The sequence below is a fragment of the Stenella coeruleoalba genome, assembly GCF_951394435.1.
Source record: "Stenella coeruleoalba genome assembly, chromosome: 18".
NCBI lineage: Eukaryota > Metazoa > Chordata > Mammalia > Artiodactyla > Delphinidae > Stenella > Stenella coeruleoalba.
Genome location: NC_137164.1, coordinates 9,525,988 through 9,552,963, shown reverse-complemented (window position 1 = coordinate 9,552,963; position 26,976 = coordinate 9,525,988). Strand labels below are relative to the sequence as shown.

The 26,976-nt window shown below is 40.7% G+C and overlaps 1 protein-coding gene across 4 annotated transcripts in view; it reads left to right on the top strand.

Moving 5' to 3' along the window:
• The window catches only part of STARD13 (StAR related lipid transfer domain containing 13), a 383,423-nt gene that overhangs the window by 159,621 nt on the left and 196,826 nt on the right, over positions 1 to 26,976 (top strand). Inside the window, exon 1 of one of the 4 annotated variants that reach the window (XM_079903295.1) lies at positions 3,113 to 3,437. The exons of the other annotated variants lie outside the window; for them this stretch is intronic. Within the exon in view, the coding sequence (XP_079759421.1) occupies positions 3,314 to 3,437 (124 nt within the window). The 5' untranslated portion in view covers positions 3,113 to 3,313. Of the gene's footprint in view, positions 1 to 3,112; positions 3,438 to 26,976 lie in introns of those variants that run through there. 4 annotated transcript variants of the gene reach the window in all.

Here is a 26,976-nt window from a genome sequence, read left to right as displayed (position 1 = left end):
CTGACGGCCACAAGACAAGGCAGTGTCAAGAGTAAGGGATGGTCACCAGTGTCCTCTCGTGCACACACCCGAGAAGGAGCAAGGACAACAGGAAACATCCATTAGATGTAGCAACCAGGCAGTTACTGGTGACCTTGCCAAGACTGGTTTCAGTGAGTTGCTGAGGGAGCCCAGACTGCAGTGTTGATAAGGGAATACTTCTTTTCTAAGATATACAGGGTAGAGGCAGTGTGTTTTGTTATGGTGGTTGTTGTTTTGGTTTGGGTTTGGTTTAAAGAGGTGTAAGACTAGAAGGTTGAGCCCATGGAGAAGGAGGGGTTGAGGCTGTAGGAGATCGAGGAAATAACTGATATAGCCAACCCCTCGTAGGGACAAGAAAGGACGGTAAGCAGAGCACACAGGTCAAGGGCTAGATCTTGGGTAGGAAGAGAGGTACCTCTTTCCTGTGTTGGGAGGGAAGGGAGTAAGTAAGAAGGTTATAGGGGTAAGGAGTTGCCTGACTTCTTTTCTGTGAAGTTGGTGGTATTGTCATCCGCTCAAGGTGAAGACCCCAAGGGGGGGGGTGTCATCCTTAAGGTTCAGCTTTGAAATAGGGCTCCTGGAAAATGGGAGTGGATGCTGAGGGCCTGTATAAAAGTCTCCAAGTAGCCCTGCTGAGTTTAGAACCCTTGCATTTGTGGCTGCTGCATCTGCACAGCTGCAAGATTTCCTTCAGCAGGGCCAGCAGCCAGCCAGGCAGGGGGCTGTGCTGTGCTGTATGGCACCTGTTCTGGGGAGATCACTCCAGTCTTTCATCTGGCTTCTCATGGACAGTCCTCAATCCATGGACCCTTCAACAGCCAGAGCTAAACAAATTTGCAAAGCCGGAATTTGTCTTCACGTTAGTCATTTAAAGAAAACCCCTAATCCATGACATCTGAATATAAAATATGTATTAAAATAGAAAGCAGTAGGGACCCAGGATCCTTAGAGCTAAATGATCAGTGGAATAGCTGGAATGTTCCTTGTACTGTTCTCTTCCCGTGCGTATAATGTTACAACTACTGCCTCCGTTTGATTCAATTAGAGATCCTCTTTTTAAAGTTAAGTACACAGCTTCCCTGGGAATGTAATTGTGAAATGTTTTGTCGTTATACTGTACGGCAGTCACTTTAAGATAACACAAATCTTGCTTCTGGCAGAGCATTTCCTTACCACTACATGCATACAAAACAGGATGTAATCAAAAGGGTATTTGGCATGGGTCCAGAAAGCAATCTGGATTAGTCTGTAACTGGCTGCCATAGTTTCAAGTCCATTTCTGATCCATGACTTATTGCTTCATAACTGACAATTTCAAAGGTTTACCAGGATGGCACAAAAAAAAAAGCTCAACCATTAGTTTCTAGCTTCTTCTGAAGTGTTTCACTAGTGAACATTTTTGAATATTTAAAATAAGAGAATAAGACAATAAAGATGTTTTTTACCATCATTTCTCCCCCCCCATTTTCTACCAACAATATAAACTCGTGGAGGGAATATTTACTAAAAGTATAGAATTGCAGAGGGAATACTTCAGGTAGCTGTTAATTTCCACTCCTTAAGTCAATAGCAATTTATATAATAGAGAGAGGACTGGATAATTTTCTTTAATTTTCAAACTTCACACGGAGCACCTGAAATTTTTTTTTTAAAAAAAGAAAAGACAAAGAAAACAGCTAACTAAACCCTGGTTCTTATTTAGCAGCCTGATACAAAGGCAATTAAAAAGAAGTGATATTCAAGCAATTTCACTGTTTAAATAATCCAGAAATTCTTTTTTTTTTTTTTTTTTTTTTTTTTTGCGGTACACTGCTGTGGCCTCTCCCGTTGCAGAGCACGGGCTCCGGACGCGCAGGCTCAGTAGTTGTGGCACACAGGCCCAGCCTCTCCTCGGCATGTGGGATCTTCCCCGACCGGGGCACGAATCCGTGTCCCCTGCATCGGCAGGCGGACTCTACCACTGCGCCACCAGGGAAGCCCCAGAAATTCTCTTTTGAAATAGTTCAGTTTCTTTAGCCAAACTTGAGATGTATGACATTAATCACATCCCATATCCTTGCGTTACATCAAATGTTGTTGTCATTACTTTCTCTAAAGGTCCTCCAAGCTCTTTCGAAGCAAAACCTTGAGAAAAGCAGGACACCCTGAGGCCTGAGCTAGTATTGTCTTTATCTTTTGAGTGAGGCTTTGGAGCCCAGGGAAATGACTTGGACACCATCTCCTCAGTATTTCTTAAAGAACCAGTATATAGACATCATTGTAAAGCAATTATACTCCAATAAAGATGTTAAAAAACAACAACAACAAACACGGTATATTTCCCCCCTCTTCCCTGCAGGAATTAGGGTAAATTTCTAATTATAAGCCTATTATTATGTTATTGGCTAAAATACCTTAAAATTCTTTTCACATTTCACTTCCCCATAATACCTGCTTTTCTAACTGCATACAGATTTTAGTGCTTTACCAGAACATGTAAATCTATTTTATGTAGGCTCCACAAGGTTTGACCTTAAATTTACAAGTTATTTTCCTCATAGTCAATGGCTGTGCAATGAATAAATCATTTTAATTTGATTGTAGATTGCAGCCAGATAATCATCTCATTGATGAAACCAGGAAAGATTGATATAATACAAGTGCACCAGTATCTAACTCCAAAAGAATGTCAGCCAAACTGAGGAGTCGAATTCAAGTGATTTGAATTCAGGAAAACTACGATGAGTTATTTTGGCACTAGCTATGGCACAGTTTAAAATTTTTGTAATGGTTGTGATGGTGGCGCTTTCTGAGTGAAAAAATGTAAAGTGTCAAGAAATGGGAGGAATATGGTACAGCCCCTGGCCTCTGAGTGAAAGTGAAAAGAGGGATGGAAACTCCGTAGTCGGAGCCCGTCGGGACCGAGCTGTCAGATTTAGGCTAGGGAGGGAGGGAGAGAAAGCTCCCTAGGGGAAGGAGTGGGGCGCTGGACCGTCCGGGAGGGAGAGGGGAGGGAAGGACGGGAGAGGAGGGGAGCGGAGGAGCGCTGAGCCGAGGGGAGGGAGGGGAGGAAAGGGGGAAAGGGGTAGAGGAGTCGACGGAGCGCCGAAGTTACCCTTGCGCGGCGCGCGCAGTGGCAACGCGTCCCGGCCCCCGCGCTGGACGGCGGAGGACCCCTGTCGCGCCCCTGGCTGGTCCCGGGACCCCAGCGGGAATCCCGCGTCTGGCGTCTCGAGTCGCCGGGGGTCTGGGTTGCGGGCCACGCTGGACTGGCTGTGGCAAGCCCGCTGGTCGTTATGAGGACGGATCTAAAATGACCGGCAAGCTGAAACCTTTCCAAACGCAGCTCAGGCGGTCAATCAGTGAGCAGTTGCGGGACTCTACCGCCAGAGCCTGGGATCGGCTGTGGAAAAACGTCCGAGAGAGACGGCTGGCAGGTCGGTGCCCCCGAGACTCGGGACCGCGGGAGCGGGAGGAGGCGCGGGCCGCGTCGCCCCGCCCGGCCCACCTCCCCGCCGCCGCTGTGGGCTCCCGGCACAGGTTTTCAGAGCCCGGGGATGGGCGGAGGAGGCTGCTCTCACCCCCTTGCTGGGCCGGGCCGGAGCGCCAGCGCTCCCCGCTTTCCGCGCGCGGGGACCTGGTGCGTGTGGGCTCCGCCCCGCGCGCGCGGACAGCTCGGCGGGGCGCGGCGCGTGGGACCGGGAGCAGGCGCGGGGGTTACCTGGGGAGTCTTCGTTCGAGTGGCCGTTTTGCCTGGGCTGGCCCCGGCTCCGCCACCATCCACCCACCCCAGCCCAGTGAGTGAATGAGTGCCCAGCCCAAGTGGGCTCCAGGAGATCGGTCCCTCTCCCAACTTCGTCTTTTCCACGAGGGACACGTCCACTGCCTGTGTGGGCGGGGGAGTCAAGACAAGGCTAGGGAGCGTATCCAGAGCTCTGGGAGACAGATGTTTATGGGGTAGAGGGGAGGATTTGGGCAAAGACGGTTGGACAGTGGTTGGTGCTGGTAGATAGCTGCCCACAACCCCTGTCTAGCTGTGGATCCGCTCTCCTCATTTTGGGGCTGCAAAAGAGTGGCCTCCCTTTTGGAATCCATTGCTCATGATTCAGAGGAAGAAAAGAGGTGATTATTCTGAGCCAAGAGGTTCTTAAGAACCCTTGCTTAGGTTAGAAGGCCAGTCCCCTCCTTAGCACCTCCCCCAGCCTCCTGGCTGTGGTCTTTCTTCTGTGCATGCTCCTTGGACCTACCTCCTAGTAGGGCCACGGATGCAGGAAGTGGTCTGAGCCTTCGCAGAGCCCATGCTGGGAGCATTAGGTCTGGTTAGTCACCACATCATACCTGCCACAGTAAGGGAAGGTGGCCTTCCTCCACAGCACAGTTCCCAGGCAGTGTAGGATTTAGGAATGCTTTCCCCAAGTGTTAGCTGCTGGAAGATGTTTCTGGAAATGGGGGACATGTGGGACGTGTGGATGGAAGGGTCCCTGAGCTGACGGTGAGTCTAGTCTCTGGATCTTCTTGCCTCCTGTCTCTCCAGCAGTATCTCCTGAGTTGGCCAGTGACCACAGGGGTGGAAGAGAGGTCTAGAGAAGAAGAAGGTATGAAGCCTGGACAGAGGGCAGGGATGCCAAGGGTGAGATGGAAGATTGAACCTTCTCTGGGCTCCTCCCCCTTTTTCTTATTGAAGAAATGTAGAAGTCCTTTGCAAGATGTTCTGTCCTTACACCCATGCAGCCACATCTCTTCATTAGTCTGATAGCATTCTGGAGTAGATGCCCAGAGTCTGTGTCTCCTTGAGCTAGGTCTTTACCAACCTAACTGGTCAAATTAGAAGTAGGGATTATAGATGATTCCGACACTCAATATTGTCAGCATAAACTGTTTATCCCGTATTTTCTCTCTAATACAGTGACCCCATTTAGTAAGCACCCAAGAAATAAACAGGCTTTGCAGTCTGGACCCAGAAATAAGTTGTGGTAACCCAGTAGTTTTGACTGTTGATTTTTAAAGACCTGTATGTGCATTGCAGACCTAATTAATAACAACTAATAACTTTCCTTGTTATCGTGCTAAATTGTATAATCTACATGATGGATGGTGTTAGAGAAGTTTTTGTGGTCTAGTAAACTTGTGTTGCTTCATAACTTCAGATTGCTTACTGCAAATGTCTCTTTCATAGCTTCTGTTATTAAGTTTGTTAAATCAATGGATCCTCAGGAAACAAGAAGTCTTTCCAAGAGGGCTGCCAAAGCTGTGCTGGGTTTTTATAGAAGCTGAGGCCAAAGATGACTGCAGCCCTGTCTTTTTCAAAAGGACATCTGGGAAGGACGAGAGTGTAATGTAAAGACTTAAAACCGTTAAGATTTTCCAGGGAAGTCATTTATTCACATGAATTTTAGACTTTGCAGTTTAGTTAGGGCAGTGGAGAGAAAAAGTTTTGATTCTGAGAAATAAGTGATAGGTAGAGATTTTTAAGATCATGCATATATAGAAATTCAGGCTAAAAGTGGCTTCAGAATAGTAAGTATAAGAGTTCTCCCAGAGTAGTGTAATTATTTTTTAAAATAGTGGTATGAGGTTTTAAAATGTTTAATCAGAATATTAATATCTGCTTTTACCCATAATCTGCTTACCACTCTGCTAACAGTGGATGCCAGCAGGTTATTCAACTGGGACCAAACAATCCTCTGAGAAGCAGACTTCAACCTCTGCTTCTCTAAGCAAGCTGGGATGCTTGCCACAAAACCAAGCCAACTCCATGAAGGAGCTTTTAGATGCAAATTGATTTTCTTGGGTTTTCTTGCAAAGGTAGCTAAAATATGGAACTTTGGCCATGAGACACTGAAATACTTAAGTTATTAATGTTGGCATCAATTCTAGGTAAAAGTGTTCTTCATTTGTAAAAGTTTTCTTTATATGGTTTTGTTCACAATATCATCAAAACCAACTATATGAATGTACCCCAGAGAGACCTTGCCCGCCCAGCAAGAGATGATGTGAGGCTATTGCCTTTTTTTTTTTTTTTCAGCTTTTTTCTATCAGGTAAAAGTTTTGTGCTGGGACTTCTTTAGTTTCCCTAAAATTTTCTTCTTATTACACTTAGTCAGTACAACAGTATTCAAAATGCTTTATAACAAACTTGTGTTTGTTGTCTAGAGCATTCTGAAGGTATTTGATGCGTCCTTTTGCTTTTTAACATCCTGAGGCAGGAAATCCTTATTCTAACTCACTGTGACTTCTTTTCATGAAAACCCATCTTGTCAATGGGACAAAAAGACAAGAAGAAGTAGAGCTGTTTTAAACATAGTGAAGCTTGTGGATTTCTGTGCTGTGGGACTGTATTTGGGAAGGAGGGGATTATACATAACTGGAAAGCTATTTCTTCACACGCATCACAACGACACAAATAATGAAACCGATAGAAGGATGAGGTGTGAATGATGTTCAGATATGTTCATTTCATTACAAAATTATAAAAGGGAGTTATTGGTTAAAGAAAGAATGATACTGGGAGCTCTTCTTGGGCTTTCCAATTCTGTAGTAGCTGCCAGACTTTCATCGGATTGTGGCGTTTTTGCCAACATGTACTTACTTCTTAATTACCTAAGACTCTAATCCTCATAAGAGTCAGCAAAAGTTTTTCCCACCTGTCATCTCAATATTGATCATTGAAATAATGGTGGTAATTATTGTTTATTCCCAAGATGACAAAGTTAGTTAGTGTTCAAAGAAGTATTCTAATTCAGGTTGTCAGAAGTCGAAGGTCATCTGTGCCCATTTTGTGTCATACCACGCTGCCTTCTCCATGGCTCTTATGGAGACACATGGACCTCAAATCCTTTCTCTAAGTCTCTCTGTCATTTGCAATTAGTTTTAAAAAGAACAACAAAATTAATCGGAAAAATTGCTCTTTCCTCCTGCAGTGACAAGAATAACCCTATGCACCAAAAATAGCTTGTCTCCCAGTTATCCTATTGGGCTGGGTAGTGTATGGGCTTATAGAGAGTTCAGACAAACAAACAGCCATACATTTACCTTGTTGGGGCTCTCATGTGGTGTGCCCTGCCCATTACCATCGCTGCAAGAAGCCAAGGGCTGCAAGAAAGAGATGTTGTCATAAAGCGTAAACGCAGGTTTCTTCAAGGTGGGTGAATGACAGTTTCTTTTGGCCTCTTCAGTTCCCTAATCAGCTACCACTGGTGACAATTCTTAACTTTTATAGCATCATTAAATTCTCTAGGCAGAAGCATACCCTTTAGCTTTTGGTCTTTGTAAGCAGCTTGAACTGCTTCTCAAAAGTTTAGGTCTGGGGCTTCCCTGGTGGCTCAGTGGTTAAGAATCCACCCCCCAATGCAGGGGACACGGGTTAAAGCGCTGGTCCAAGAAGAACCCACATGCCGTGGAGCAACTAAGCCTGTGTGCCACAACTACTAAGCCTGTGCTCTAGAGCCCGTGAGCCACAACTACTGAGCCCACGTGCCACAACTACTGAAGCCCATGCACCTAGAGCGCGTACTGCACAACAAGAGAAGCCACTGCAATGAGAAGCCCACGCACCACAACGAAGAGTAGCCCCCGCTTGCCACAACTAGAGGAAGCCTGTGTGCAGCAACAAAAACCCAATGCAGCCAAAAATAAATAAATAAATAAATTTATTAAAAAAAAAAGTTAAGGTCTGAAAAAATCCAAATGAGTTTTCTAAAGCTTTCTGCTCCTTCATTTTAAAACCGTACTCTGTTTTAATGGAAATGTAATCCATATGTATGATTCCTTTATACTCACATAACAATATTTAGGTAGCTTTTGAACTAATTGATGGCCAAGTATTTTGATCTCTTTCATAGTCTTATTTTAATTCATTTCTCTTAGACGCAGGAAGTTATATTGCTGCCAAAAATAAACTAACCTAAATCACTGAAAAGTTTGAGTTTTGTTAGAAATGCTAATTCCACCAAATTTCAGTGAGTTCTCGTCATGTTAAAACAGGTTTATTCATCCTCAAAGTCAACAGTAGCATCCTGTGATGTGATGTAAACATGAGATTGGGACTTAAATGCAGAGTGGGATCAAGAGTAGAACATGGGCCATAAAAAAGCTCCTTATTAAAATCTAAGTGTGTTCCATGATAGCAAAAAGCACGGGATGATACTAGCTGATCCTTTTCATTTGTTTTATATCAATGTCCTTCCTGTTTATTATCACTTTACTGTAAAGAACAGGCCATCCTACTCTGTCAGATTTTTCTTTTTAAACATCTCTTGAAAAGGGAATACATTGAGATGTGATTTATATTAACAATAACAAAAAAGAAAATCTGTCAGGTAAATATACAGTGAAAATCAGAGAAAGAGAACACATCGTATGTACCACGGTTCCTCTCAGCCTTAGCTACCCACAGGGTCACCTGGAGCCTTTTGGAAATATGAATGTCCTTACTGCCCCCCAGAGACTCTGATTTGGTTCACATGGGGCCTGGGGATCAGTATTTTTTTTCAGTATTTTTTTTTATACTGGTTCCAGTGTACAGTCCGGGTTCAGAATCACTGACTTACAGTTAACTACCATATGATAACTTGCAGCAGTCTGTGTCTAGTACGAGATCATAGTCTAAGTCCCTAAGAAAAGTTTTGCCTGAGTGAGGTTGGAATGAGCTTGATATTTTACAGGGACAGAAAAGAAAAGGGAAACAAACAAACAAACAACAACAACAAAAAAAAACGGTGTGCCTGGAACATAATGAAAAAAGGTGGTACAAGTAGATGGTAAGAGATCATGTCAGAGGTATGGGTAGAGTCAGGTTATAAGATTAGGTTGCGCCTTGTTGCCAGGGCAAGAAGTTTGGATTTGGTTCTACACGTGATAAGTAGCAAAGGATTTTAAACAGAGGAAGGACAGGACCTGAATAAGTTACTACTGGAGTGGTCCAGGTAAGAGAGAAACAGTGACACGGACTAGACTGATGATGATGAAAATGGAGAGAATGGGACAGATTTGGAATATATCTTGGAAGTAGAGACAACAATGCTGACATTTTTTGTTGGAGGTGAGGGAGAGGGATCAAGGGCTCCTAGGTTTGTAGAGCCATGGGCTGAGTTGGGGTCAGGTGGAATATTTGCATCTTGCAGTGCAAAAGACCTTTTTTTGCATAAGCCAGATTAAGAGCGAGTTCTCCTTTGGCCAAATTAAGCCAAAGATGCCTATTAGACATCCAAAGTAAAAGTCAAAGAGCTGGTTGTAGGAGTAAAGTTTGGGGAGAAAAATCAAAGCCAAAGATAGAAATCTGAGAGTTATTGGCATATGACTACTATAGAGTAAAGCCTTAGGACTGGGTGGGGTTACTTAGAATAGAATATAAGAGGAGGGGCCAAGGACCAAGTCCTAGGGCATCCTTTATTTAGAACACAATATTGGGACATGAACTGTATATACATATACATGTGCTAAATTTCTGGGGAATAAGAAAAATAGCAGCACTGTTCCTAAACTCAGCATTCTTATAGCTGAGTAATAGTAGTTTTATATCAAATAATCTTTTGTGACAGATCTCCTTGGTCCCAGAAGTTTTGATGAATAAAAAATAATCATAACAATATATCACACTAATAAAGTATATATTTTAAATTTAAAAATGATATTGCAAAGTAAAAATAACATTTAAAGGAAAGACTTCTTAGGGTTGCCCCATAAAAATTAAAATATAGTTAATTAGATGAAAAGAATCTTAGCAGGAATATATCTATGGTTACTGTGACCACACATGTAATAGGGTAAGAACTTTATCTTGGAAAGGTGACTTCTCCAGTGTTTTGATATCTGGGAATAGGCTAATCAAAGTTTAGCTTGTAAGAAAGTTTCTGTACTATATTGAATTTTCCAATATTGCATCCATTTGTTGACCTTTACCAATTATGGTCTGTCCATAATAAAGTTGATTGAAGGGAAATTTCTCAGAGAAAAATAGGTAACCACATCTTAAGTTTTTGTGTTTGTAAGGAAGATAACTTAAACATGGCCTAACCCATCTGCAATATGCTGCCCAAACCTTGGAAGTAACACATTTTCTCCTAAAGTTGGAGCAAAGAGAGGACCATGTTCATTATTTGTGGGTGGGTGCTCTGAATAGGAGACAGGAGCCCTGCCAGTTGGCTGAAATCCCTTAAGACCACTTAATACAACTTTGGATCAGTCACCAACCTGATCATTTAGACGTGGAGCATGTCTATGAAATTAATATATATTCTTTTTGTGTGTGTGTGTGTGTGTGTGTGTGTGTGTGTGTGCTTTTTCAATCTTACATTGACCAAAACAACTTATAAAGAAAAATGTGCTTAGAGACCTTGTAGTTTTCTGAGGGTTTATCCACCAGATATTTCTATTCTACCCTTTTGCAAGTTTAGGGATATTGCCAAATGAAAACAAACGTAGTTTGAGAACTGTTGCAATGTTCCTGGGCTTTTTTTCAGAATCCTCGAGTGTTTAGTCCTAAGGCAGTCGAGTTGAAGGGCAAACATTTTTGTCATGTTTGTAGTTAGTCAATAAGTATTTATTGAGCCATGAAATAGCATCCTTGTCAAAGCATGTTGGGACTGCAGTGCAGGATGTTAATTCAGGACTGTGGCTTTATCCTGGCAAAGCACACAAATTTTATTATGCTGCTTAAAACCCTTAACTCATCTGTTTAACCAGAAATAGAGCAGGCTTCCAGAAAGTGCTAAAGGACAGTATAGAATGCACCACGACTACACAATATTGTATTTGCAAATCTGCTGTGTCAAGCTATCTTATGTTCTCAGGCAGAATATTTCCTTAGTAACATTTTTATCTAAAATAAAAATTTCAGAACCTTATGGTTCTGTTATTTTGTGTAGCAGGGCATATTTTAATCTGTATTTCGTCATGACATACTGTGTTTGTTGAATACTTCTTTCTCCTTCCTATGCATGAAATTAAGTGAACCCTAGAGATAATTGTTGTTCAGCCTCATGAAAATTGATACATTTACTATCAATTACTTTAATTGGAAAGTCGTATATGCTTCTTATCCTCTCTCCATCTGGATAAAGTAGAAAGATGTCCAGGTTTCTTGAAGGATCTTTGAATGTGTTTTCCATTGAAATTTAATGTTTACCATTAGAATAATGTCCTAAAAGTACAAATATATGAATATCTGGAAGGTGTGACAGAATAAGTTAAACTAATCTACTGCTGCATGAGAATGTCTGGGTTGTCACAATGACATTGCAAAGATGGCTTCCTTTCTTTGGCCGACAATGAGTTGCATTCATTGCAGAACTCTTGAAAAACAATGATGGATCACACCTTTCCTAGCCAAGAGGAATTGTCCCCATGGTCTTGGAAATAAATTACATCTTTATTTTAGTCCCAAGAAAAGACTTCATAAACAATAGACGTAAAAGAGGAGCAATTGTTAGAATGAAAGTAAGAGAGGGCTTCCCTGGTGGCGCAGTGGTTGAGAGTCCGCCTGCCGATGCAGGGGACACAGGTTCGTGCCCCGGTCTTGGAAGATCCCACATGTCGCGGAGCGGCTGGGCCCGTGAGTCATGGCCGCTGAGCCTGCGTGTCCGGAGCCTGTGCTCCTCAACGGGAGAGGCCACAACAGTGAGAGACCTGCGTACCGCAAAAAAAAGAAAGTAAGAGAAAAAAAAAAAAAAAGCTTTTACATATTTCAACCATTGTCTCATAGGCTGTTTTATTCTTTTTGGAAAGAAAGAAGAGAGGCTTTAGGGTAAGCATTTGATTTCTAGTTCTTAAATCTAAATCAAAGCAACAATGACAAATGGAAAATTGCTCTTAACCCTGTAGAGAAGCACTGTGGTGGTGGTGGTGGAAAAGTGACTGAAGCTGTTTGAGGCATCATCATTTGCATAAAATCACAGCTGTGTAATGGTAACTCACATCTGTGAAATTAGCATCAGTTCAGCCATAACGCTGATATAATTATTTGGCACTGCTATGGCTACAGTGCTGGGAGCATACATCTCCAAGTGTCTTAAATGCATGTTGTTTTACTTTTGTTGCATACAGTGCAGTGGAGGGCAGGGTGAGTGGTGTTTGGGCATGGTGGAAGATTACTGGCATGCATCATGCCCTAGTGGTTAAGGGCAGCTGCTGGAGCAAGAGGTGGAGGTAGGATGGGTTTGCATCCTACCTCCACCTCTTACACAGTGGGTCCTTGGGCAAGATAAATAATCATGATGTTCCTAAATTTCCCCATCTTAAAAAGGAGGATAAGCATAGGACTTATCTCATAGGATTGTCATGAGAATTAAATGAGTTAATATTTTCAAAGCATTTAGCATAGTGTCTGAACCCTAATTAACAATGTATTAGAGTTCGTTTTTTAAAAATACATATGTATATAGATGTAGATATATAGATACATAGATGTATTCTCTGTGGAGAACAGACATTTTCTGATAAAGGAGATGCTTTTTGCTCTAGCCTTAAACCAGCCACTCGCTTCATACCTGGATTTATCTGCCTTGTTCCCATATCTTATGGACCCATTCTAGATCCCATGTTCAGGGATTTCCAAGAGCTAAGACATTAGCCTCACTCTCTTTGCTTTGAATCGAATTTAAAAACAAAATCAAATAGTACATATGTTGCTAACGTGGTTGGCAGCATCTTGTGCAAATCCATTAGTGTTATAGCCTGAATCATTCATCATACTATTATACTAACATTTTTCTGAAAGATCATCAATTACGGTTTGTTCATCAAAATTACTATCAGCTTTAGAGCTATGCAACCGAGAAATAATTCCCATGTCCTTGGCCTAAATGGAATTTGATGGACACCAAATTAAAATGAGAGAAGTTGACTAGATTATCTCTAAGGCCCTGTTTAACTTTAAAAATCAATGAGTCTATAAAACTAGACTGTGTGTCTAAAGGAAACTTAATGTTCTAAGTATTTTAGTTCCTTTTCTGTCTGGATCTCATCAGATGTTTTGATAGACAAGGAAAGGGCAGAAGCCCAGAAGGACACCCCAGGATGCCCGCCGGTGTCATTCCCCATATTGCTTTGCTTACCTAGCCCCCATCAACAGCAGCAACTTAACTGGTACTTTCTGATGTTGGAACTACATCTGCCAGAATTGGAGAAGGAGCAAGGAGGGGGGAAAGCTAGGAGTCCAGGGCCTGCAGATACCAGTAGAATCTCAACAGTCCCTGCAGCACACGCAGGCAAGCCCCCACGCTCAGAGAGGCCCCGTACTTAGTTTAAATGCTCTACTGTTACAATCTTGAAATTATTAATAATTGTTGAATGGAGGGCCCACATTTTCATTTTATACTGGGCCTGGCAAATGAGGTAGCTAATCCTGCATTATTGGTGAGTTCACTGTCATTGGCGATTTGGTGTTATTTAAGTAAGATAAAAGTGACTTGTAAAATCACAGGATATTAGATCTGGAAGGAACCTGCAAGCTTTCCCTTCAGCATCTACAATCTATAATCCATGTGCTCTGTGCCACTTGCTCTTGGGGAAGGTGATCTCCCAAGAAGGAAAGTGTGTTTGTTTTATTGTTTATTGATTGTGACAGCATCATTATGAAATAAGGCAATAACATCATCCCTGGTGTGTACAGAGTTATAATGATTATATTTTAGTTATCACATATACCGAAGCAAGTATTTTAATTAGTTTTTTAAAGGTATTGCATTGCTGAGGTATAATAGGAGATTGGGACAAATTACACACTCTTGGTATGCTAGATTTTCGGATCCAAAGCTTGTTTTTGAAAACTTCTTAGTTAATCTGTTTCTTAATTTAAAATTTATTTACAATATCCGTAATAGATTATTCATTAAACCACTGCTATTAAAACCATTAAGGCTATTTCCTGCGTAGATTTCACCTAGGACTACTTACTAAGAAAAGGAAATTAGGAGAGGCAGTAATAAAGCCTGTAATTTATCACCAGGGATTTCCAGCACATATTGGCGAATTTTATTTTGTCATGATGTCCATCTGTCTCTGTGAGGAACACTAAAGCTGACCAAGTCTAGTCTCATAATGTTTCATAGGTTAAATCCTCCTTTGCTATCAGAAGCTAGACATAGAACTCCCCATTTAATGATGTAAAAAAAAAAAAGAAGACATCTTCCTTTGTTTGAAAGTTAGGTTCATTATATAATGCAAAGTATTTGGGCAATTGAATAAAAAGAAGAGTGTGTGCATTTTCATTTTCTCTTAAGCTACTTCAAACAAGAATGTGTTTGTGTAGTTCTGAATAGTAAAAGAGTAGGCAGATTCAGCTACCCTGAATCAGACCCTATTTTATGCCAGGCATTGTGCTAAGGCTTCATGTGTTGTTTCATTTGATGCCCAGGCTTCAGGGCAAGTACTCTCAGGGTCCCTGTTAGCACACACAGCAGCTTGCTGTGGTTAAGAAAAAGGCTTCCACTCGGGGCCATGAACTACATTGTAAAGCAATTATACTCCAACAAAGATGTTAAAAAAAAAAAAAAAAAAAGAAGAAGACTGTTAGAAAACGGTGCCTCCTCTGAGAAAACACTGTCCCATGGGCGTGTGGCTAGGTGAGTGCTACCCTGGGCTGGATTTCAACCTCCATGGTCCCCCTGGCACAGCCTACACAATCGTACAGTGTGGCCCTGGGTACTGATACTGTCCCCACTTTACGCATGAAGAAATCCAAGGCTTGGAGAAATTACGTAACTACTCCTTGTTGTTATGTAGATTTATGAGAGTGGCACATTTTGAATGATCTACAGGTCATTGCGAGATTTGTGAGATCCTGGATGACTCCAGGACCCAAACCCTAATCACAGTCTAGCACTTAGGGAGGGGTAACTGTTCCTGGGTAGCGACAACATGGAACCATTTCCACAGCCCTGCCCCAATGTTGCCTTAAGGTTAAAACAGGGTATAATAGATGGGGGTTGACTGTGGCATTCTGGCATCCCAGGGTCCCCATGAAAATAATGATGATGGTTAATGATGATCCTGAATATTTGTGTAACACTTTACAGTTAAGTGTTTTTCCGCTAAGGTTTGTGACAGTGGTTTAAAATCAATAGGTTCTCACAAAAGTCCTTTAAGGTAGTCAGGGTGAGTGCTATGATCTCTACTACATTATAAGACAAATGAGGATAAGAAAAATGGTGTGGGGCTTCCCTGGTGGCGCAGTGGTTGAGAGTCCGCCTGCCGATGCAGGGGACACGGGTTCGTGTCCCGGTCTGGGAAGATCCCGCATGCCGCGGAGCGGCTGGGCCCGTGAGCCATGGCTGCTGAGCCTGCACGTCCGGAGCCTGTGCTCCGCAACGGGAGAGGCCACAACAATGAGAGGCCCGCGTACCGCAAAAACAAAAACAAAAACAAAAACAAAACAAAACAAAACAAAACCCATGAAATGTTAGAGAATATGGAAGCCTTGTACATTGTCTTGTCCAAGGCATCCATTTCACAAAGCTGATTGAACCTCAGAGAGATTCAGTTAACCTGTTCCAGGGCATCTCATTAGCCATAAACTTGAGATTAGACTCCAACTCCAAGTCACACCAAGTGACTTTTGGGATTGCAGGTGAATTCATATGTGACCACCCTTTTTTTTTTTTAATTAAATTTATTTATTTTTGGCTGTGTTGGGTCTTTGTTGCTATGCGCGGGCCTTCTCTAGTTGCAGTGAGCGGGGGCTACTCTTCTTCATTGCAGTGTGCAGGCTTCTCACTGCGGTGGCTTCTCTTGTTGCGGAGCACAGGCTCTAGGTGCACGGGCTTCAGTAGTTGTGGCATGCGGGCTCAGTAGTTGTGGCTTACGGGCTCTAGAGTGCAGGCTCCGTAGTTGTGGTGCATGGGCTTAGTTGCTCTGCGGCATGTGGGATCTTCCTGGACCAGGGTTCGAACCCGTGTTCCCTGAATTGGCAGGCGGATTCTTAACCACTGCGCCACCAGGGGAGCCCAGTGACCATCCTTTTATAAGCAAAATACCCATTTCTGAAATTAGTCTAGAATACAAACTTCTTGAGGGGAATGATGGTGCCTTACTTAACTTCAAGAGCAAAGCCTTTCCCATAAGATATGTTTTATAAGTGTTTGTTGGCAGCCTGACTCACTGCCTCAATAGCTGAAGGACATTAAAGGAATCTGATTGCCCCCTCCTAAGTGCTGAGTTCACCTCTGATGGCCTCAAACTCTGCCTGCCCTACCGTGATACCACCCCTATGTGTTTGGCACACCTATCAGCTTTGCAGATTTGAGCAACGAAACTTTCCCTGTCCTCCAGCCTCCTTCCAAGGTGCAACTGGGGATTTTCATTTTATAGGTAAAGGAACTGAACACTGCTGTTGTTATCACATGTTAGGTTGGGGAAAATGAAGAAATCATAGTTGAAATTTAAATATTAAGCTTTCATTTATTTAAGATGGTAATGTTCCCTTTTGGCCATTAATAAAAATCACAGCACTAGAGGAAATGGGTTTTTGGGAAAAATCCCCCAAATCATATGGCTTTTTCTTTTTTTCTACAGAGACTCCAAGTTTTCATTCACCCAACTTATTCAACAAATATTTATTAAGTATCTACTATGGCAAATACTGTCCTAGCTATTGGGGATTCAGTGGTGAACAAAACAGACAAAATCAGCACCCTCACTGGGCTTCCATTTAAGTGGGGAAGACAGATAATAATAAACAAATGCCTAAGATGTAAGTGTTATAAATAGCACATTAGGAAGAAAAAGAAAATGTGAAGGAGCTGGAGAATGAAAGGGAGTGCTGGTTTGGATCCCGTGGTCAGAGAAGGTCTCCCTGGGGAGGTGGCACTGGAGCAGAGACAGTCAGAGATGTGGGGGGAAGAGTGTTCAGGCAGAAGGAATACCATGTGGATCAGTCCTGAAGCAGGAGCATGTGCATGTGTTTGGGGAAAGGCCAGGAGGGTGTGGGGCTTGGAGCACAGTGAGTGAGTAGAAGAGTGGCAGCGAGGGGTCGACAGATAGCCTGGGCCTCTGCAGCCTTCTGGCCTGAGAAGGAGTCCTGATATGATCTTGGGTATGATTTGCTGTGAACAGTTAACTGGTTTATGATGTAAACGTTGGAAAGAAAAGACAATGAAGGCCAACAGTGGAAACAGAAAGACTTCTTTTTGGCTGCACAGCCCTGCTTGCGGGATCTTAGTTCCCCGACCAGGGATGGAACCCAGGCCCATGGCAGTGAAAACGCCGAGTCATAACCACTGGACAACCAGGGAATTCCCCAGAAAGACTTTTTAGAGGCCTCCTTGAAGTAACAGATTTAGTTCACATCTCAGTTATAAAACAAATACTTAGTTACTAGTTACATAAGGGCCCACTGCTTAATTAAAAGGAAGGAAAGAATAACCTCTGGCTTTCAGGTTTTTTTATGCAAATGGAGAGGAATTAGCTAGATTCATTCATTTATTCATTCAAAACATTTATTTAATAAATGTCATATTCCAGATACTCTGCTATGCTGTGCACTGAGAATAAAAACATGAAAAATATGCTAAGTCTTACCCCCAAAGACTTACGGACAAGTACAGTGGTATCAATCAGAGGATGGAGTGATGAACTTGGTCTTGCTTCACAGAGGAGATGACCCCTGAGCTGGGCCTTAAAGGAGAGAAATTACACTCTAAGGAAGGGGAGGAACAAGCACATGCAAAGAAACAGGCATGAGGTAGCATGAGTAATTATTCAGTGTTGCTGGGACCTTGCGTCAGGAGTGAGAGCCGGTGAAGGAAAGACTGGAGGGTGGGCAGAGGCCAGATGACAAGCTTGTGGATCTCATGCATGACTTCCAGGGCTATATCAGATAGCCTGTAAATTATTTTCTAATTCTAGAACTTTATGATTATGTGAATCCATTTTACTTTCTCCATCAGCGTTTGGTATAAGCATCACAAGCCCTTATTTATTTTTATATCCATCTTTTCTAAGTTATCTTGCTCTACAACTTTAAAGAAAAATGGTTAGAGCCTCTTTTCTTGCATGAGTTTTGCAAAGAACCTGAGGTCTTCTGTGGCTTTTAAAGATGACTTCTGTTAAATTAGCAGAGCCTACAGGAGCTCCTGTGAATTCCCAGTTGCCAGCCTCACTTCTTGGGGCTTCTTCACTCCAAGTCTTGGTGCAGTTGTCTGGATTTGCAAGTTTAAAGTTAAAATGAGGTCCGAAGTACATGTGGTATATTACAGAGACTCGATAGTCTATAATTTCCACAATGGAACTAATGTGAGTTCTTGATCTATTTTTCACAGGGCTTTTGGGCCATATTTACTTTAAAAAGAACCCTCTTGAAAATAGATCTGAAACGGATCTCAAAGGCTGTGTTTACTCATTCGTAAACATTTATTGATGACCTACGTTATGCAAAACCACAGTACCAGGTACTGGGGACACAAAAATGAATAAGATAAAATCTTTTCTTTCAAGGAACTTCCAAATATTAGTGATTCTTATTAAAAAAACCTTATAATTCTCTGACTTTTGTGTGTGTGTGTGTGTGTGTATATATATATATATATATATATATATATATATATAGAATGGTTTTAGGTCAATGGTTTAAAAGGTTTTATAAAATTTCATGAAAAACAGTTGAGTTCTTTGATTATGCATAAGCTCAGCCTGTCATGGAAAACTGGATTTATTTATCTAACATGCTGACTAGAGGCAAGGAGGAAAACAAGCCAGAAGAAAAGTACTAATTCATGATGCACAACTTGAGAATCTCCATTGAACAGCTGCATCGTTGGAACACTCACCCTTTTTGTTCACATGGAGTTGCTATCTGGAATCCTCAGATATCCGTGGTCGCCCGAGGGCTCCTCAGATGTCACCAGGGCAACAATAAAGTAACACACATGAAGCAGGCCTTCTGTGGCATTCTTTATGAAAAGCATTGAATTAAATTATTGCATAACAAATCATCTGCATATGAAAGGCAGTGAACTGTTGGAGAACCCAACTGAAAACAATGCTGAATTTGATTCCTACCTCCACTGATAACTTACTGGCACTCTTAGAAATCTTACTGTGACCCGAGTTCCCTATTTGGAATGCGGGAAATATTAATAACGTACTTATGACTTAAGGCAGTTGTGAGCTCAATTTAGGGAGATTGTTGAGACGGTTAGAGATAACTCCCATCTATCCCTTAACCCTGTTCATCTTATCCTTTCTTGGTCAACCTTTCAAAACGATTAAGAAATTTCAGCCAGAGTGGTCTGGTTGAAACCATTGCTCTCCACTATGGAGTTCCTAGCAAAACGGGTAACAGCTGCATTGACTGAGTCCTTACCATGTGCCAGAGATTGTGCTAATCAGCATTTCACATGCACTATTTTATTTCACCCTAATAACCTTCAGGGTCAGTGTTATTAACATCCTCATTTTATAATGAAGACACTTAAACTCTAAGATGTATGTGATTCTTGGCCTGGGTTGACAAAGCTAAGGAGTATTCTGAAACAAAGATTAGAACTAGGTGATCTATCCAAGAGCCCTCAAACTTCTGTACGTATTGGTTTAGGGAGAACTGTACATCACATCACATCCTCTCTCACCACTATACTTGGCTTCTGCTTAATCTTAAAGCCATAGATAGAAATCTTTATAGTAGGAAAAACAACTTCTACAAAGTTATATATATTAATTCAAGAAAGCCTGTGGAGAGATAGAATGTGAAAAATAAACAACATGTGATGCTTTAAGCACAATTAAACTAAAATAAGACATTTTGAAAAATATACTGAAATATTTACATCCAAATGATATTGTCATTAGTGGCCTACCCCCTTATCCCAACAATGCTTGAAGCTCTTCTTGGGAATTGCCACTTATGAACCACACAAAAAAAATGAGTCTCATTCTTTTTTTGGTCTGATTTCGATTTTGGGTCCCCAAAGAAAATCAATCACCATCTCTTCACCAGATTTGACCATGAAAGACTTAACGATTTTTTAAAGAGCAAGTCCATTCTCAAAGTGCCAAAAATTGGTACTAACAATTTGTATTTGAAAGGACAGATTTCCCCCTCTTTTAAACTCTTAATTATTTATTTATAGCTATAAAACTAACACGTTGATTATAAAGATAACATGTTGGTTATACAAAGCACTCAAAGACAATAGCTACATTCTTCTAAAGTATACTCAAAAGAGCACTTTGAAAATATTTTAAGCCGGCCAGCCAGCATTTTTTAAAATAAATGTGATCTCGCAAGAGAATTCCTTTCATGGAGACAGCAGATACATGACTATGATAGGTATTTTTAAATGATAACATTGCTTTATAGTCACATATCTTATGTGGTATTCTAAGATGGAAACACTATTTGTGGATAAATATACAATTATTTCTTAAATGCACCATTTTGTTCAAGGGAAATTATAATAGCTACAACTTTTAGAGTATTAACAAAGTACCAGGCACACAAGTTATTGTATTTAATACTTAACACAGGCCTAGAAAGTTAATATTATACTCATTTTTCATGTGATACAACTAAAGTTGATAAAGGCTTAGGAGTTAAGCAGAGTCTCACAGTTTGGGCTGTCTTCCTTAAGTCTCCTGTGCTCAACCAGAAAGCATTCATGGTGGAAGAGAAGCACCGTTATTTCTGCTTAGATGTAGAATAAACATACAAGTTAAATTATAAACATCAACACTTGAGTGTTAATGGGCTCCTAGAACTGAGGTGCAATAATTCCTTTATATATTTTTTTAAATTTTATTGAAGTATATTTGATTTGCAATATCGTGTTAGTTTCAGGTGTATAGCAAAGTGATTCAGTTATATATGTGTGTGTGTGTGTGTGTGTGTGTGTGTGTGTGTGTGTGTGTGTGTGTATTGTTTTTCAGATTCTTCTCCCATATAGGTTATTACAAAATACTGAGTATTGTTTCCTGTGCCATATAGTAGATCCTTGTTGGTTAGCTATTTTATATATAGTAGTGTGTATATGTTAATCTCAAACTCCTGATTTATCCCTCCCCTCCCTTTGGTGACCATAAGTCTGCTTTCAATATCTGCGGGTCTATTTCTGCTTTGTATATACTTTCTTAAATTACTAAATAAGATAACCTATGTGAATGCATTTAGACAGAGTCATTTAATTAATTCTCAACTTTTAGTACAGAAGAATCACCTGACATGCTTTTTCAATATACATTATCTGGGATCCAGTGGTAAGAAAGTCAGGTTAAGCAGATGAAGATCTAGGAACCTGCATTTTTTAAGATGCTTTGCAGAGAATTGTGAAGCTCTAGGTCTGTGGAACACACTTCGAAAACACCATTTTATCACATAGCAGATGTTCTAAATATGGTTTCCTTTCCTTTCCCTAAATGCCTGAATACAGGAAGAAAAACCAAAAACAATAGTTTAAAACAAGAGCTCAGTTCATAGTGTACTACTTACTACGTGTGGTTTACATTACTTGATTGAAATACACCAAAATGAAATTTCATTTCAAATTTAATCTCTTACCTTGATGGCCTCTGTAAAACTTTAGTGTACGAAAGTGGTGCTTGACTGAAGAAAGTTCCCACAGAAGCTATGGTTTGATCTCTTCAGGACTCCTCCAGCATAAGGAGCAGCTAGACTAATGCCAGGTGGGGATGCAGGGGATTTCCTGTTTATTCTTTTTACCTACTAAAATGATTTTATGCATCCTGTGATTTTTACAGTTGTTCTGAAAGGGAGCTCTTATATTTAACTCCATTGAGATGTAGTGCTTATGTTTTTGGAGGAGGGGAAGTTGAGGATAAATCTCCTTTGCACTTCTCATAAGTTAATGAATTATGTATTCTTCCAGCTTTACTTTTGTGCTGTCAGTAACAGAGACGATGTTAGACTTCATAGGACTGATGATGAATTTCTAAGTTTCATAAGTTATGTGTCGGACAATTCAGGAGGCAGTGTATGCATTTTTGGGCTCTTCCCCCCCTTCTTTTCCTGTCCTTCTGGCAAGTAACATTTGGGTAGCTTAACCCAGCTCATACCAGGATGGGTAAGAGAAGGGGATTAAAATTAAAATTCTTTAAAGTATCTCACATAAAACGGCTTTGTGAAGAAAGAGATTCGAGGTCATATCAAGATTTTATATTAATATTGAATTTTCTTGATTCATTTTCTTTCCTCTCTATGTATAGCATAATCAAGAGGTGTCTGTGGGCAGAGCTGTTGCTTGATGACAGCAAGCAGAGTGTCTGGGAAAGGCCTTCATCCTATACTCTTCTGGAGCTACTGAGGTCTGATATGTCAGCCTTTTTAGGGTTGGATGAAGGCTAGAGATAAGAGTTAAGTTGAACCTTCACGATTCAGCATCAGTAGGAAGTACTACTGGTTGCCCTGAAAGCACAGTTGTACCCATGATGTTTTCAGAGAATGACAAGTCAAGCAAACTAATGGCAAACTTTTTTGACGTTAGGTTCAGAATCCTTTCAGTTCACTTACTAAAAAGAGAGAGAAAAAATGTATGATATACACTTTTGATAGACAAGGAAGGAAAAAATTAGTGGCAGTGAAACAGGCCCAGCCAGGGCCAGTAGGAATGGCATTTACTGCAGAGCCTAGAAAAGTGGCTCCTTTTTTCAGAAGGGAAGGTTTTAGGGATAAACTTGACATAGGTATAGAAGATCAATATATGACCATCAATCTGCAAGTATTTATTACTACCTTCAATGTACTCAAAAGACACATATGACCTTTAACCTTTTTAGATGATGGAAATGGAGGGGTTTTTTTGTTTGTTTCTGTTTTTTTTATTTTTGATTTAGGTAATCCAAATGTCTTAATCCCTTGAAAACATATACATTTGAAAAATCACATATAATATCTGTTCATTAACACTGAGCGAAAAATAGCAGTCAGGTCAGTAGGGGATAGGAAGGTGATGAAACACTACATGCCCCTCCCTGAAGAATTTACATGAGCATTTTCAAGATGTTTTTGTGAACAAGTTGTGGAGGATTTTTTTTTAATAGAAAAAACAGTCCTGATGAATACCTTGACTTTGAAGCTTGAACTTGAATTCTCTACTCAACATCAACTTTTGGATTTGTGTTTGATATAGCTGGGTCATAAAGACCCACATTGACAAATTTATTTAGAACTTTTAATTCTGGATAAAATAAATGCAGTGTCTAAGTTAGGTATCAGCCCTTACCCTCAGCATAAGGAGCTTTTGTTATGCAGGAATGCCCCAGCTGGGGAAATGCCAGTTAATAGATTCAGACAGATGGATTTTGATGAGAGTCTGCACTGTTCACACCCCTTTAGCAAATGTTTTCGAATATTCTCAAGTAACACGCTTAACTTGAAAACAAATTTAGATTTGCTTACTTTAGAGTCAATAGCAGTTATTATCATTAGTAGTATATAAAAATATCTGTTCTGTTTCTGCATATTAAAGTGCTAAATTCATATGTCACATTATATCTCTAGACCTTTGGCTGCCTTGTACATACAGAGAAGACGTACTTTGAATTTAGAACAGGCTTTGGCAGAAAATTATTTCAGCTGTTGTGAAATATTGCACTTTTAAAAAAAAATTTCCCTCCCCACCGAAGTCCAAGTGGTCGTCAGCTGTGGAAATAGCATTATGAAATTCCCAAGAGGAATGCAAGAAGATCCGTCATTACTTTTTTCTCAGTAGAGGCTGTGAAACCAGACCAAAAGGGAATAACATTAGAATAGAAATCAGACTGCTCCAAGGAGCAAGGGAAGGGGGTATTTCTTATGAGAGCCATTTTGTGGGGTCCAGTAGTCTTTTCATGAGCGTGAGGTACCTCTCTGGCCACATTTTTTGCCAAAACCCATTGTTCCTTGGCCCTAACTTAATTGAAGGCCAGAGTATCAAGTTGAACGTATAGGAAAATGGGAAAGCAGGAGGTCGGAGATAGTGCTTTGAGGTGAAAGTATGAGTATTAATATTCTGAGCGCTCTTTTGTGGGGGGCAGGGCGTTTGCTGGGCGTTGTGGATACAGCTGAAAAACAAGAGTCGCCTAAACCTTGGCGTCTAAGGATAGATTGACTTTATACAACAAACAGCACATCTAATTGTTTAATTACAATTGTGGAAAGTGCTGTGTAGAAGGAAGGGCGCTATAGGAGTGTAGCAAGGGGGCTGACAGCATCTGGAGGGTTGGAGAATGCTTCCTTGAGGAACAGCATTGGAGCTAAGTTCAAGAGTATAGTATAAATTTCTTAGCAGAAAGGTTTTTAAAAATCATTTAAGGCAATGGGGACAGCGTATGTGAAGGCTCAGAATCAGGAAAGCACTTGGGTCAGAACAGGGACTGGAAGGCAACTGGTGTGGTTGGAGACAGAGTAGGGGACAAACTGGTGGGCATTGTTAACACAGCATTACATATTCCTGGGAGACCCTCTTCACATTTTATTCTGTGTATGTACCACGGTGGCTCTGCTTGGTGCCACTCGTTTTCCGGCTGAAAGAAAAAATATTGGGACTTCAGATTTATTCTTTTATTCTGTTACAGTTCTTACCTGTCTCTGTCTCCACCTCTGTTTCTAAAAAAAAAAAAAAAAAAGTATTTGTTTTTTGTGTCTCATAAAATCATACTACTGCTTGTTCATAATGGCATGGCAAACTTCATTTAATATCTACGGTGGCCTTGTAGATCTTTTGGAAACTGGAATATCAGTTCAAATTAGTAGAAATGTGAACTATCTAACATTATCATGGCATGTATTGATTTAGGTTTTAAATATGGCAGTCTTTTCTTTCTAACTTCTGGAAGACCTGGTTTAGAAAGAGGAAAATAAATCAACTCTTGTGTACCAAAATGACGTTTCTGCAGTGTTTACATCACATCTGTATGTGCAGCAGCTGTTAGGTCATTCCTAAAACTCCAGCATTTGTTCATATTTTAAGATGCTCTACATTTTTATGAGCAGATCTAAGTGTTCAAGTTTTATTTGAAGAAAACATGCCTTTCCAAGTTGCAAAATATAATTTCTGGTTCATTTATTAGGGAATGAGAATATGAGAAACATTTTCTAATGCACTTCTGGTGGTTTAACTTCTCAGCCAACTATGCAGAGAACAGCATAAACCACAGATGCTGGGCTCTTTCCACCTGTCGAACAAGGTTTTATTGATTGCATTGTTTTGAAGACTCCTGTTACTAAGACTTGTGGCTGTTTATTTGTACATTGTGTACATTATGAAGAGATATAAGCCATTCTTGTTGATTGTCATCATCAGATTTGAAAAGTTATATAAGTGAGGATATTAGATACACTGATGAGTAGTGATATGAAATTGGTAAATGAAGTCAATTTCGAAATGAGATAGAATATTTGTTAGGCAGTTGCTCACATGCTAATTGCAACACTGTGATTAATGAGTGGTGAATTGATGGGATCTGGTGACCACCTACTTTATTGAGAACATTCTTTTGCTCATAGGTCACAGTAGAATAAAAAAGAGAGAGAGAGAATAGAGTCTCTTCTTAGTAAATAAATAAAAATTTAACCTGATGCATGAAATATCTTTAATGATACTTTAAAAATCACAAAAGTTTTTTAAAAATCACAAAAATTACCAAAAATTACAAATGAATGCTCTACCAACTGAGTTTATAAATACTGAAAGAAGAAGGAAGAAAGCAAATTCCGATCAGCAAAGATCATTTGTAGAAAGGCCTCTGAAAAGAGATGAATTTAGCTTGGCTGGAGAGGGAGGTAAGTGCTTGTGGTGAGGTCCAGAAAGGAGGAGAGCCCTGATTCTGTGTCTGCTGCTACCATCTCCCAGTTGTGTGGCTCGAGGCGAGATACTTCACCACTCAAACTTAGTTTTCTCAGCTGCTCATCATTTTGTTGTGTGGTATTAAATGAGGTAACATATGTAAGAGAATGGTGATGGCGCAGGGTAAGTGCCTGAAGTGTTGCCTTTTATTATTCATTAGCATTATTCATGAATACAGATCATAGAAATCAGGGTTGTTACGTGCACAGATTGCTGTATACAAAAGCACAGAGGATGGAACAAGCCTGCCTAGAAATAATTCAGTCAGTTTTGAACAATGAAATGTTATTTCCAGCAGATTAAATACATTAAATATTATTTTAAAAACACAATATTTAATGATCCCCACAAAGCTGATTGTGTAACTTCTAAATTTATTTATTTATTTATTTATTTGTTGGCTGTGTTTGGTCTTCGTTGCTGTGTGTAGGCTTTCTCTAGTCACAGCGAGTGGTGGCTACTCTTCATTGTGGTGCGCTGACTTCTCTTGTTGCGGAGCACAGGCTCTAGGCACGCAGGCTTCAGTAGTTGGGGCACATGGGCTCAGTACTTGTGGCTTGTGGGCTCTAGAGTTCAGGCTCAGTAGTTGTGGCGCACTGTGTTGCTCCGTGGCATGTGGGATCTTCCCGGGCCAGGGCTCGAACCCGTGTCCCTTGCATTGGCAGGCAGATTCTTAACCACTGTGCCACCAGGGAAGCCCCGATTGTGTAACTTTTAAATGTTCTTAAAAATGTAGATTATTCCATACACCCAGAATTAGAAATACGACTAGTCCGTGACTGACCTTTAACAATGTGTTTCTAACGGAAGAATGTATGTGTGTTCACTCACCTAAATGATGGAGGGTGTGACATCTTTGACTGAAAGTTTGCTAGTCCAGTTTTCCATTTAGAATAGTATACATAGAAAGTCAATCTTTTGATCTTTAAAAAAAAACTGTGGGTAGAAATGTGATCTGGAGAAACATACATAGAATATGTAGTATGAGTATACTTTGGGAATTTCCAGGTTCTGAAAAAGTCATCTGAGGAGAGCTGGGAGGAGGACCTGACACATTAGGGTCATGTTCAGAAGAATGCCATTTTCTCATGCTAGTTCGCTAATAGCTACACACACCACTCCAAGAAACCTGTACCGCCCTGATCCCAGCGCAGGCGAGACCCTGGAATCCTAGTGGGTGGCTTCTGTGAGGGCAAAAAAAGAG